The sequence below is a fragment of the Maylandia zebra genome, linkage group LG20 (assembly GCF_041146795.1).
Source record: "Maylandia zebra isolate NMK-2024a linkage group LG20, Mzebra_GT3a, whole genome shotgun sequence".
NCBI classification, from domain to species: Eukaryota; Metazoa; Chordata; class Actinopteri; order Cichliformes; family Cichlidae; genus Maylandia; species Maylandia zebra.
This window is the reverse complement of record NC_135186.1, coordinates 27,099,090-27,112,221: the sequence shown is the minus strand read 5'-3', so window position 1 is coordinate 27,112,221 and position 13,132 is coordinate 27,099,090. Positions and strand designations below refer to the sequence as shown.

The window sequence follows — 13,132 nt, the reverse complement described above, 5'->3', positions numbered from 1 at the left end:
TCAACTCCACATGGGTAGCTCATTTACAGGAGAACCCCCTGTGCGAAAGTGGGCTACTGTTGCCTACTACCTACTGGAAGCCTAGGTTGTTTTATCCGCATTCTCCACACCCATGCAATCAACATCAGACGTTTGTCCATTTCACGGGAGCAACATGAAAGGTCGACATATTTAACTATAAGAATAAAAGAGCAGTAGCAGTAAGGGAGTTTTATGGCTCTTGCATGCGCTTACTCATGGAACTCCTCTATGGGTGGCATATTGTCAGGATGGGATAACTGAGTGGCCTTGAACTCAGATTAACGTTTTCTGAAATACAGCGACAGCTACTGCCTGTTCTCAACAGGTACAACGCAACGCTACAGTGATATCATTGGAAAAATGAGTGAATAACATAAAAGCAATATTTTGTGGGGGGGTTTTAAATGTGGCTAATATTATTTTTTATCATTAAGATAAAGCCATCAGTGAAATATTAAAAATAATATCCAAATGTTGGAATTTTTTTTTGAAAAAATAAAATACAAATAAACCCCAAATGCTTAATAAAATTAAAAGTCGTTTTAGTGGGGTGTTTTTTGTCATGGTAAATGGCACATAACACAACCCTATACTATATTATTAACCATTAAATATTTAAGATGAAGGAAAAAATTAAGACAAAGACATACTTTTATTTAAATTTAAAAATATGGAAATTAGCTAATAAAAAACTCAGCTCAACAAAGTAAAAACAGATAACAAGGGGAAATAGCTTGGAAAGACTAAAGAATGGATGCAGTTAAAAAGAAAATATAAAGAGATTAATAAATTTAAATATGATACAACAAAGAGAATATTTAAATTTTAATTTATTAATCTCTTTATTTTAACATAAAATGTTGTCTCAACAGATAGAGGCATTTCTGAAACATAAGAAACTGTACCGGGATCACAGCATCACATCCATGTTTTACAATGTTATTTGCACAGAGGTTTATGCAGGTGAACTATTTACATGCATCACATTGATATTACAAACCTTAAAACACATAGAAGATCAGCGTAGTACTGTACCTAAGATCTAAAACCAGAACTGAATTATTTTATATTATATTCTGCAATACAGAGACAATTTTGTACATTTTTTCCCACTATATTATGATGATATTCATTTTGTTGTTAAACAAACGCATTACTGTGTTATTCATTTAGTAAATATTTAACTTTTCATTTTAATGCATTACTGGAGTCGTGTTTTACCTGAGCAAAGGATGTAAATCATTCCCGAGCTCAAAGGCAGCTTGTGTTTACATTGGAGAAGGTCATAGTTCATTCACAATTTTATTGTGGAGACAGTGGTATGTGTTGGTTAAGTTAATGTAGTATGAGACAATATAAATACAGTTAGTAGTCATTCTTTCCTTGGTTCCTAAAAGTATATCCCGCCACTTAAAAATATGTTTTTATATTTTGTGATTGAACCTGGAGAATTAAAGGGATCCGTAAGTGGGTGGGGGGTTGGGCTGCTAGTAGTACTGTTGGTGGCCCACTTATATCTCCGCCCTCCAATGTTCCAGCTCCCATGAGGGCGGCTCTTTAAATTGCCCCAAAACTCCTCCTGGCTGGCGCCTTTTTCCTTTATCTGTAGGAGACAAGACGAGCACGTGCGCTATTTATAGGACGTCGTTGGAGTAAACTTCTCATCCTGCTGGTAATTTTTATTATTTAAAAATAAATTTTTTTTTAAAAAAAAAGTATATATATTGACCCGCTCTCATTTTAATTCATAACTGTTTTTAAAGCGGCATGAGCTGGGATTTTAAAGGGGCGGGCTGTGTGTTGTCTGACGAGTAAAAGCTGTAGCCTATAGATCAGAGCGAGGCTTTTTAACCGGGTACAACCAGCTAGGCTTAAAGGAAACATTTCGTCTTAAATAGAGCAGAGGTTGCTACCGAGCGATAAAGGTGAGTGCACAAGAAAAGGACGTCGAAAGGCAAGCTAAAGTTTGCAAGCTACAACCGCCTAAATGCATTTTTACAGAGAGGCATCTCTGGCGAGAGGACGCTGCATGCTTTAGATGTGAAGCCGTCTTTTGTTGCTCCGGCCCGGGCTCTGGTTCCCGCAAATGAGCTCTGCTTGCATTTTCTATAGCACTCAGAAAAATGGGTGCCGCCATGCAGGCTAGGGCTTTACCCTGCAAATCCAGACGAGCACACACTAGCCATTGTGTGTATGTGCATGTGTGTCGGCGGCGGAGGAGGAGGGGGGGGATATCTCTTCGTCGCCCCGGCGTGCAGACATGCTGCGAGTGTCATGCGCAGGCCCGATTGTTGGCTACAACAACTACAGCAAACGGGCCTCTAAACATGGTCGTGGAGGCAGGGGAGCGCTGGGTTCAGTAGTATTTTGCAGGTTTGCTCGGCCTCCGATCGCTTACTGAGTCCCGGCTGTACCCTGCAAGCCAGTTTGATCCCAATCCAGTGTTTGTGTGGCACCGTCGTCTGTGTAATGGAGCACGGTTGTGACAGAAATAGACCTGGAAATAAGCGCGGATTAATTGAGTTAAACGCGTTACCGGTGTGTGGGTAGGCCGCCCCCTTTTTTTCTCCTTTTTTTTTGTTTGCTGTTGCGGTCACTGAGTTTAATAGCCCGTGTATTTTTCTGTGTGTGAACTCGACGCCTCCCCTTGCTGCAAGAGTGACCGGTGTGATTTATGTCTTTAGGTCTGAAAAGCTACGCAACCATGAGCGACAAGGGGACAGTCTCACCGAAAGAGAAGGAAGCCACAGAGAAGAGAGGGCGTGGAAGACCCCGTAAGCAGCCGCAGGTAAAAACCTCTGACGTAAGTAGTCCCATTCTGTTCTTCTATTTATTGGAGAAAGTGTGCTGTTGTATTTTTTTATTATTATTGTATCCCAGAAATTACAATAAGGATGTATTTAATATTATTAAGATGGGAGCAGATTTTTTTTTAAACCCTTTAACTCAGGTCTGCTGCAGCTGATGCTCAGGTAGATATTATTGCAGCTGAGCTTCTCATGCATATCCCTCAATGAAATTAAGACTCCTGAAATGGCTGCAGCATGCCCTTGTGACCATTTGCCCCTTCCTTATCAGTGTAAGGGAAGAACAACAAACTTGCCACATGTCTCACTGGTTTGTAAGCAACCTGTAACCTAAAGCCTTTAAACCAGATTTAACCCCCTACGACCCACCTCTGCTCCCCATGTAATGGATGACATAGCAGAGTCGAAGCGCACAGTGGCTCATATACCTGTCACTCAGCCTGCTGTGTTTTTACTATTGAATTGCTCTGTTGCTATGAGCTGCGGTTGTAAACACAGCAGAAATGCAACAGGAGGCGCGTCAGCCATGACGAAGCTTACAACCACACATGAATAAGATAACTCACCTCGAGCTGAATGTACCTTGCTTTTTTGCATGTGACGGTAATCCCCCAAGTGCTTACTGTTGCATATTTCCCTTAATGACACATCTGTTATTTGTGAACTTGTATCTGCTGGACCATGGCAACCTTTTTAGCATTTAATGCACATAAGTTGCACTGTCTTTACCTCAGAGAGCTTTGTTTTGTTTTTTTGTATGTCTATATTTTGATTTGAAAACCTTGATCTTGCAATATAAGCCAGATTTTTAAGAGCTTATGTTCCTAAAATATTGTCCAGATGTTTTATACTACCCTAACTTTGTCTTGATTGTGATTGCCAGGAACCAAGTGGGTCCCCTACTCCAAAGAGGCCCAGAGGACGGCCGAAGGGCAGCAAAAACAAGACAACCGGCAAGGGCAAAGTAAGTCAATGCAGTCTGCAGACGTGTTTTCACATAGTGACAGATAGTGAGTTCAGCAGCAACGAGCACACATCCTGATCCGGAATAGCTGCAATTCCAAGATGGGCAGTCGGCGTTAGTGTGGCATTTGTTGTAAATTTGTTTCTTGCAAGTGCTTTGTCTTTTTCTCCAAACCCCGGATTCCTTTTGGTTGATGAACATTTTAACGGTAGCTAACCACCTCCTTGTAAAAGGATGTCCTGCTGTTACTTGAGATATATTTGTTGGCTGTAATCTGGCTGCTTCCCCCTCGTGGTGTCAGAAATAGCTTGGCTAGGGTTCCCCATTGTAAAGACCTTGGTTTACTGCCTCACACTTTCTTTTTCTTTTTTTTCTTGTTGGTGATGCTCACCCTCTACTTCCTGTCCTCCAGCTTCCTGCAGCTTGTCATGCAAAGTGTGGTGCAGGTGCAGAGGCCGCAAGACTGTTTCCAAGCTGACACTAAGCACCCCTCCGCCCCCACCCAGCACACAGCCCTAGTTCTTCTCTGCCTGTCGTTACCATAGCAACAACTGATTTTTCTCCCCCGCCCCAACCCTCCGGTTCTCCCTGCGCTCGGTCTTCACTGCTATGTATGGGAAAGGCGGAGGGAGAGGAAGTCGCGCATACATGTTTTGATATAGGTTTAGCAGCGAGGGCCGAGCTGCAGAGGGTTTGTGTCTCCGCTCAGTTTCACCAGCTGTCTCTGAGCCTCAGACCAGGTGGCCAGCGAACTGGAGTGCCCTGTGTGCAGTTCCTGTCGGCCTTCCAGATAATAGCCAATGAACCCAATGCCCCCTTTCCATCTGTCTCATTTTAGAGGCCTTACCGCCATCTACAGGCAGCTAGATGCAGAGCTCTAGGAAATATTGTTTACACCATTGCTTTTTGTGCCCCCCCCCCCCAAAAACAAAAAAAAACTCAGAAGTTTTAGCAGATCAGCAGGTCAGTGACCTTGAGGATCACAACAAAATGTTAGAGCCCACTTGGAGCTCTCTTGACCTTTTTCCGTTTTCTCTCACAGAAGGCAACGGCAGCCCCATCTGCAGGGGGAAAACGCAGGGGAAGACCTAAGAAGGAGGTAAGATCCCATGGACAAACAAGTGTTCACATCAGTTAAGCTGTTCCTCTCCCAATTGAATTATGCTCGGTATGAGTGCCTGCAGGGTGAAATTGCATTTTCCTAATTCCCTTGCCTGCCTTGTTCCTTGGTCTTTTTTTTTTTTTCTTTTTTTTTTTTTTTACTCATTGGCTATTTTGGGGTCTTGTGTTCATTCAGAGTTGCATGGTCAACCACTCTTTATTGAGTAGTTTTAAAATGGCAAATGTCTTTAAAGGTTTTCTGTTTTGTTTTTTAACCAGATGTTGACAGCAGGATATTTACTTTTAGGAGCTTCAAAATGAGTCGCCCAACTACATACAGCCGGTCAAAGCAGCATGTTTTAATCTAGGAGAAACTGCGGTCTTGTAGTAACATTGTGTCATGTGCATGAGTGGTTAGGGCGTACTCGTCTGAATTGCATTAGTCACAGAAAGGAATGACCCACAGTTACCCTCCTAACTAGGCTCCTCATTTTTATGAATGGACATCTTGGGCAGCAGTAAGTGTGAGCAGGAAAGGCAAGAGGGCAAAAAGCAGGATGCCTCATTGTGACTCACTGCTGTGTGTATGAATCATTTTTCACTACAGATGGCTCACTCTTCCCTTGGGTGTTCTTCATGCCACAGTGGTTTATCAGAGATTTTATAATAACATTTAGTCTCTTTCTTGTTGGTGCTTGGGGGTTATTAAAGTAAAAACAGTCGCGTTGAGGCATGAATCACAGGCAGCTATTGTCATTGAACACTGATGGTGCTTTGGGCATTTTCCTTGTGGGTGTGGTCAAGGCATAACTTAACAGCTCCCCTTCCTTTTTTTTTTTTTTTTTTTTTTTTTCTCCCCTGCAGGAAAAGGAAGAAAAAGCATCCCAGGAATCATCTGAGGAGGAAGAGGAGGAGGACCAGTAATTCACAACGCATGCTACCTCACTCAACATACTGACTTACTGTTAACCAGAACTGGGCTGTATCTCCAATGCCAGTGCCACCACATGACCACTGTTCACGACAAAGCCCCCTTTTGCCAAAGGAGGGTTAACACAGTACATATATCATGCAACAGCACTGGATAGAACGATGGACTTGCTCAAGCATAGATCTAAGAATTACATGAAAGGTAACAGCCCGTTTCTCTACATGTCATGTTATTACAAGTCTTTTATACTGGACAAAAAGGTGTTCTCCAAGGAGCCTGGACATTTCCTCCATTTTTCTCTTTTTTTTATTTTTATTTTTTCCTCTCCCCTAAAGGTGGTTTGTAGGATGTTTTCTCTGCTTAATGTTACTTATTTGTTGTACCCGCATCTGAGATGGTAGGGCATATAGATTTTTCTCCGTGTTTTGTACTGGACAAAGGTGAATTTTACCTATACTTTTTTTTTTCTTTTTTCTTTTTTTTCCAAAAGTTTCTTTTTTGGTTTTGAGTGTTTGTGTGAAGTGGTTAACCTATCCTTTGCATTGTATTCTAGATGGAGTTGAGCTTCAGCATTTAGGATGAGAATAGGTAACTGATGGTAGAAGTATCTTTTCCTAATCTGCATAACTGACTTCACCCACCCGATTAGAGGAGAACCATCTTTTGCCCTCTTCCTGTAGGACAGTTTAGATTTTAGTGATGCTTCTCAGACTTCCTTCTCAGTTCACTGCGTATAGTGGAGAGATGTAAAAGTGTATCATTAGACTCGATCTGACTTACTGTTTTGTTTTTGTTCCTTTGGGTTACATACATTTTAAAACACGTGTGCTGCTTTTCATGTTATAATAAAACTCTTTCGTATGTGTTTTTTAAGGTTGGCAGAGTTCTAGGCTTAAAGTCATCAGTGTCTTTTCTTCAGGGAGCTTTTACAAATGCTGTTACATTGGCGTCTTTGTCCTCACATGGTCCTCAGTTTTCCAAGCCCTCACTCTCAATCACTTATAAGGCAAACTGCAATTGATCGGACAAGGAGTTTGATTGTAACACAGGATAGTTGGTGGCACTACTATCCAACAGGGCTGTATTATTATTTTATTTTTATTTTTTTTCCCTCATTCCATCTAGATCTCACTGCTTCGCCTAGCTTGGTCCTCCTCTCATCACTTAGTATGGTAATAATAAAAAGAAACTTTTTCCTTAGTCCTTTGAAGATGTGTGTTGTATGCCGTCTGCTATGGTTAAAGAAAACGTTTGTGTATTTCTAAGTGTCAGGGAACCCACAGTCACAGTCCACTTAACTGGGTTTTTCCACACACCTAAGCTGCTACAACCTCAGTTACGAAACCCGGAAAACTGCAAACAGGCAAGACAATGCCTGGAATTTCATACCTCACTCAAACGGCTTATTTTACCATTTATTGCAACTGGGTTTTTTTTGTTTTGTTTTTTTAAATGTAACCTCTGGCATGAGTTGACAATGTTTGTATATTTTATTTTATTTTTCCTCTCCTGACTGTAATGAGAGATCCAAGGGGTCGAGTATGTGATTGTGTGACGACACAAACACTTCTTGGCTCATTCATAACCGGAGCTGGCAGACAGGTTTTTGGTTTGTTTTTTTTGTAAATGTGTGAAGCAAGTCAGGGAGACCTGTCAGCTTGACGACTGTGTTCGCTGACTGTGGTAGATTAGCAAGTGTGTTTTTATCCTTTTAAGAAAAAAAACTTCTGGTGCACTGAAATGTTAGTTCAGATTTTCATGGACAAATGTTTGTGATGGACTGGGCGCTTTTTCCATGTTCCGTTGGCCACCGTGTGTCTACCACTGCCACACGTAGCCATCCTCACCGTACTCGTACAACGGTCATTTCATGTCCTCTATCAACTTCCTAGTCTCGATATCATGTCATTTTACATAGTAACGTCAGTCATCCGTTGATTTATATACTGTAAACTCAATAGGATGGATCATTCTTTTTAATGTACACGTATATAAATGTACAATGTCTATATTTCTATGGTGCCCTACAACAATTTGTATCAGAAAATGGTCAATAAAGAGAATTTTCTTTGTCACTTGTTCATATTATTGCACTCTGCTGTGCAGCTCATGCAGGCTACAATGATGCATTGCAACTATGTACAAAAGTAAATTATATTTCCAGCGTTTCAACTACCTTACCAAGTCTCTTGAACCAATGGATGTACAGTCTGAAAAGAGAAAGATTGTAACAATGTTCCCAAAATTACATTTGCATCAGTCCATCTCCTCAAACATCACCTGAATGCACAGCCTTTCATGCAAAGTTTACCAGAGGGGTGTACTACATGTTAGGAATAAGCAATCGCACTGAGAGTGCACCACTGCTTGATAACGTCTAGAGCTGCTGGGCTCATAGGGACCAATCACATGATGAAACGCCTCTTATGTGAGCACTCGCAGAAGCTGAAGCAGAAAACCTGCCTGAACAGTTGAAAGACACCATTACCCATTTTATCTGACAGGGGGTTTAGGTTTTGTCAAGAAAGCGTTGCAATGTTGAACTTCATAGTTGAACCCCTCTGGTGTGTCACCTGTGCAAATCTCCTAAGTCAACAGTGGATACAATTTTAAAGATGAATGGCTCATTTCATAAAATTCTTCACAAAAGATGAAAAACTAGATAATGCATAGAATAGAAACACAATTAGGCTGATACTTAAGCACCTCTGGGTATAATAACTAGTTGGCCATCCCAAGTTTGCAGAGCTGGGTTCTCAAAGTTTAGGGAGCCAATGTAAGTGGACTACCCAGGAAAAATCCACACTTTAAAGTGCCTGTTCAGCAAATAGTGGTTCATGTTGGCATTTGCTTTATTGTGTGTGTGTGTGTTTTTCTGGGCTTTAACAATTACTGAGGTGTCTATTTGTCAGTGTTAATAAGATTCATTCATCTATGACAACTACAGCTAAATGTGTTGCAATTTAATAGAAATGCTCCCACATCTTTTTGTGCACCGCTATGACAGACCACCAAATGGTAAGCCAAACTTTGAGAACCACAGCTGTAGAGGGTCAGGGTGGGGCTGGAGCCCAACCCACAGGTAGGGCACTCCCTGGACAGGTGGAAGCAAGGACTAGCGCTGAGACAACCAGCAGCAGTCACACCCAGAGCCAGCCCTGGAGTGTGGATTTTCTTCTGACACTGTGGATAAAGCACAGTGGGAAAACAAATGCCACACAGAAAGGTTTAAACCCAGAACTTTCTTGCTTGTTATGCACCACCATGCCGCCCACACTTTTAGATGTCATAACTGATAACATGACATGTTTGAGCATTACATGCTCAGTACAATACATTAGCTGTTGGACTGAGTAATGCTTCCCCCATCTGAGGGCAGTTAAACAGTTCAATTGTTCTTAGTTTACATTCACAAATGCAAGGCAAAAAAGGAACGGGGGAGGTTATGACTTGTAAAGAAAAAAAGAGCAAGACTTCCTGAGTGCTTAAAACAGTCAGACTTATGGCATTCATCTGAACAGATTCTTCAGCTGGAGGCAAATTTGTTGGTGCCATGCCTTGTAGACAGGACATATTTTGAGAGCTAGTCAGAGCTCATTTTAGGGATGAGAGTTTGGTGTTATTTACTTCCACTATCTGGCTTTTCATGCCATTGATAAGAGTCACAGGATTTGGCTAAACCACAAAAAGACGTGAAGCTCCAGGCATGACTTAGATTCTTTAAGCAAAGTAAAACTAAAGCGAGCTGTTCAATCATTTCACTGAAAATGAAACTGAAATCAAATTTAGCAGCTTGATCTTAGCTGCTAATTTTATTTTTCAGCAATATGAGGTTTTCTGAGAGTTTTGCAACAATGTAACTGTTGAACGCTACACTAGTCATTTTATCAGAGGATGATTTGTTTTTCTAATGCATTGCACACAACTCGTTTAAAATCACCAGCGCAGGCAATGATCACAATTCCTCTCGCAGCAGGACTGCTGATTTTTAAAGGGTACAGCACATTCATGCCACGAAGAGCACAGCTAGTACGAATGCTCACTGCAACCCACAGGAACATAACAGCTTGCCACACGTCGCCCACAACAACATAGCAAATGTAAACAACAGATTAAAAATCTACAGGTAGCTGTACCTTTGAAACTTTGAGTCATGTCACTGAATTTTTCAATAAAAACAGGTTTAAATAAATAATTTCAAATAAATAATCTTAAGGTACTGAGACTGTTAGGCACACAGGATCGGCATCAGAAGTTCAACGTCAAAGTGTACATAAAAGAGAACAGGAAAATGCTCATCGTCACCGATGTGCTCAGAGACGACAGTAAAAGGAAGCAAATAAAAGCTAAGAAGTATTGTACACGATTGTTTGTACATCACGATAAAAATTACTGATCTCTGTGGTTGCAGGTTTGTCGTCACACCCCACAGTGCTCAATGTCAGGGTTTACCAACATCATGCATTGACGTCTTTGGTCAGAAGAGGGTGTTGCTGTTGATAACTTGACGCCCAACTTTGTACAATCTAAAGGAAAAAACAAAAAGAGAGAGAGAGAAAAGCATACAGCTTAATAAAGTTATTTGAAAGAGCAAAAACATTTACTCAAGTGTGAAATCTCTTCTCATGAGAGGACCTGAAAACCTGCTTCGAACTAAACAATACTTTCGCACTCAAACCAAATTATACCAAGCTATGATGATTTGACAGTAGTCTCAGTTTCATATAACGAGATTATAAAATTCCTGCATGTCAAACTTCCACAGCAGAGGTAAACCAAGCTCGATTCATGCAGTAAAAGCCCGATGTCTTTCCGAAACCGCACAACCGTGGAATATCTTCCATAACAGGACTTTCAGGGTTAACTGAAATTTAATTTGCTCTCGCTGTATTGGATTAAAGACAACAAGGACACATTTATCACTAAAACGCAGGCAGACAAAACCTGAACTTTTTCCATGGCTACTTATCATTAGGAGTATGTGACTTTTTTTTTTGGTAATTTGGGCAAACTGACCCATTAAGGGCTTTTTCAAGCACTGCTCACATTTGTCCCTTTCCCATCTATACAACCCCACCTTGACTTGACAAATAAGAAGTAAAACTTTTTGACAAACTTTTTGGACAAAGTGAACATCGCCATCTAGTGAGCCTCAGGATTCAGTGCACGACTCGGCTCAAAATAAAGTGCTTTTTACTGGCAGACTGAGAAAAATGAGAAGGATTGTCATTTTATTTTCTGAAAAATAAGCTGATGTTAAAATTCTGTGTTGGGAAAAGACATGCATACTTGTCAAGGGAAAAAAAAGACTATAAAATGATTTTTCAGATATTACTAAACCAGAAAGGCAGATTGTTTCATTTATATGGAGCAGATTTCAGGTCAGATAACTATGAGTCATTTGACGACCATATTCCCATAAAATTACAACTGGCTAAACTCGTTCTACTACTAATACTATCATCCTTTCTACTCTACTTCTATCTATAACTGAATGCAATAGAGGAACTGACCAATCAGTAGAGGAACTGGTGCACGCTAAAGAAAATTTCACAACCAATATAATTAGACAGTATACCAAACAGTATTAAGAGAATGTTTTCACTCTGCCTTTCTTAGAAAACGTGGTTGTGCAACTTTTAAACATGCTTGGCACAAGAATCCATGTCTTCCAATGGGAGCAATACTGAAAGAGTCACATAAAAACGACAAGCTTTACCACTTGCACTTCCAAGTAAAGAATCCAAAACTGTAAAAACTGATGTGCCTTACCCTTGTGTCCTCTTCTTTCCACAACATTTCTTGTTCGGCTTCATTAATCTCCTCTGAAGGATCGTACGTGTACACTGGTAATAGCTGATGACGCAGTCTGTCAACTCTGAGGGACCAAGAAAAAAAACATTGATTCAGTGAAGGTATAAAGGTAAAAAAAAGAAAAAACAAGAAAAAAAAACTGTTCAATGATGTTGATGGATAAATTTTAATCCTACCTCCTTTTCCTGCGAATATACATTATCTGAAATGGACAAAATGAAAGATGTTACATCCGCTGTGTGTACGCTTGGATCTCAATTCACACTTGACTTTTAAGTTAGTAAGATGTAGGACTGCTTCATAACACAATGGCTCAACTTGACATAGATCATCCTATGCCATGTGTTCAAACCACTTACCACAGCGGCAATTATCCCAGCAAAGGTTATGAGGAAAAATGGCACCAGCACATAGCTGACAGCCACATTCCCATCTATGGTGGCAGGGGACTGAGTAGTACTGTTCATTGTAAATGTTAAGCGATAAGGGGACACAGGGGGCTGCTTGTGCAAGGCCTTTACGAGCAGCAGACACCCTCCCTGTTGCAGTCACTGTGCAGCGGATCACTCCTCAAGCTGCCCCCTTGTTGTTTCTGCCTCATCCTCGTCGCTCATGTGACTTCCACATGGTATCACTGACCTCCCTAATCAGCTACAAATCTGAGGACACGGGGAAAGGAAAGAATTTGCACGGTTAGCCAAAGAAACTGTGAGTTCATACAATGGCAGATGAGTTACTTGGTTGGAAAAACAAAAAAACATGCAGTAAACTCGTTGTGGTAAATGAAATAGACGTTTCAAACACTCAGTGGGCCAATTACACACAACATAAACACTGAATGTCTTGTTAGCAAGCCACTATTCCCCTGCTCAGTATTCTGTGCGTTTGCCAAAGTGCCAATTAACTAAGGCAGGCAGTGTTCCCTGTTCTAGTAAATCAGGCTAAAATATAATTTAACACTCGTTTAATTAACTTCCCGCTTCTATGGAGCTGTTAGAGACCCAGCCGAAGGTACCTACCGTTAGCTGCACCGTTACACTATAGGCTGTACAGCGATACAAACGAGACTAGGCTGATTTCTTACACGGCAAAGCTATATTTTTTAAAATTCTGACATAATCGAATAAACCGTACTCACTGTGTGTTGTGCATAGCCTCTCTTTTCAGTTAATGCTGTGTTGTGCTTAGCAGAAGCTTCACTTCCGCTAGCCGCAGCAGGTCCAGGCAGGCAGAATCCTTCACAATAAAAGCGTATTGATGACGTCAGAAATCACGTCTCAAAAATGTTCCTCATTATCAGCTTTTTTAAAATCCGTTTTTTGTTTTGTTTTTTAAAATTTATTTCGTTTTTTTTTTCCTTCTTGGTAGAGTGTCAGCTAGTTGCTGGAAACATTCCTCATAGAGTTTGGTTCACATAGATGATATGAATCTCTGGTTCAACCACATCCCAAAGCTGCTCTATTGGATTGAGATCTGATGACTGTGGAGGCCATT

At 40.9% G+C, this 13,132-nt stretch overlaps 2 protein-coding genes across 7 annotated transcripts; one reads left to right on the top strand and one right to left on the bottom strand.

The window, feature by feature from the left end:
• Nucleotides 1–1,537: 1,537 nt before the first annotated feature.
• hmga1a (high mobility group AT-hook 1a) lies at nucleotides 1,538–7,899 on the top strand. Of its 5 annotated transcripts, none has more exons than XM_012917776.5 (5): nucleotides 1,538–1,693; nucleotides 2,706–2,809; nucleotides 3,712–3,792; nucleotides 4,835–4,891; nucleotides 5,758–7,899. In XM_012917776.5, the coding sequence occupies exons 2-5, from the start codon at nucleotides 2,726–2,728 to the stop codon at nucleotides 5,815–5,817; spliced, it is 282 nt and encodes a 93-aa protein (XP_012773230.1). In that variant the 5' UTR covers nucleotides 1,538–1,693; nucleotides 2,706–2,725; the 3' UTR covers nucleotides 5,818–7,899. The 5 variants fall into 5 exon arrangements, with proteins under 5 accessions (XP_012773230.1, XP_004546319.1, XP_076734953.1 ...); XM_004546262.5 differs by having other exon boundaries at nucleotides 1,539–1,693; nucleotides 2,706–2,824; XM_076878838.1 differs by lacking the exon at nucleotides 1,538–1,693 and adding an exon at nucleotides 1,795–1,946.
• On the bottom strand, nucleotides 7,783–12,925 carry smim29 (small integral membrane protein 29). Of its 2 annotated transcripts, none has more exons than XM_014412774.2 (5): nucleotides 12,777–12,925; nucleotides 11,998–12,297; nucleotides 11,815–11,840; nucleotides 11,597–11,702; nucleotides 7,783–10,350 (listed from the first exon to the last, which is right to left on the bottom strand). In XM_014412774.2, the coding sequence occupies exons 2-5, from the start codon at nucleotides 12,103–12,105 to the stop codon at nucleotides 10,282–10,284; spliced, it is 309 nt and encodes a 102-aa protein (XP_014268260.1). In that variant the 5' UTR covers nucleotides 12,106–12,297; nucleotides 12,777–12,925; the 3' UTR covers nucleotides 7,783–10,281. The 2 variants fall into 2 exon arrangements, with proteins under 2 accessions (XP_014268260.1, XP_014268261.1); XM_014412775.2 differs by lacking the exon at nucleotides 12,777–12,925 and adding an exon at nucleotides 12,658–12,772.
• Nucleotides 12,926–13,132: the final 207 nt, after the last annotated feature.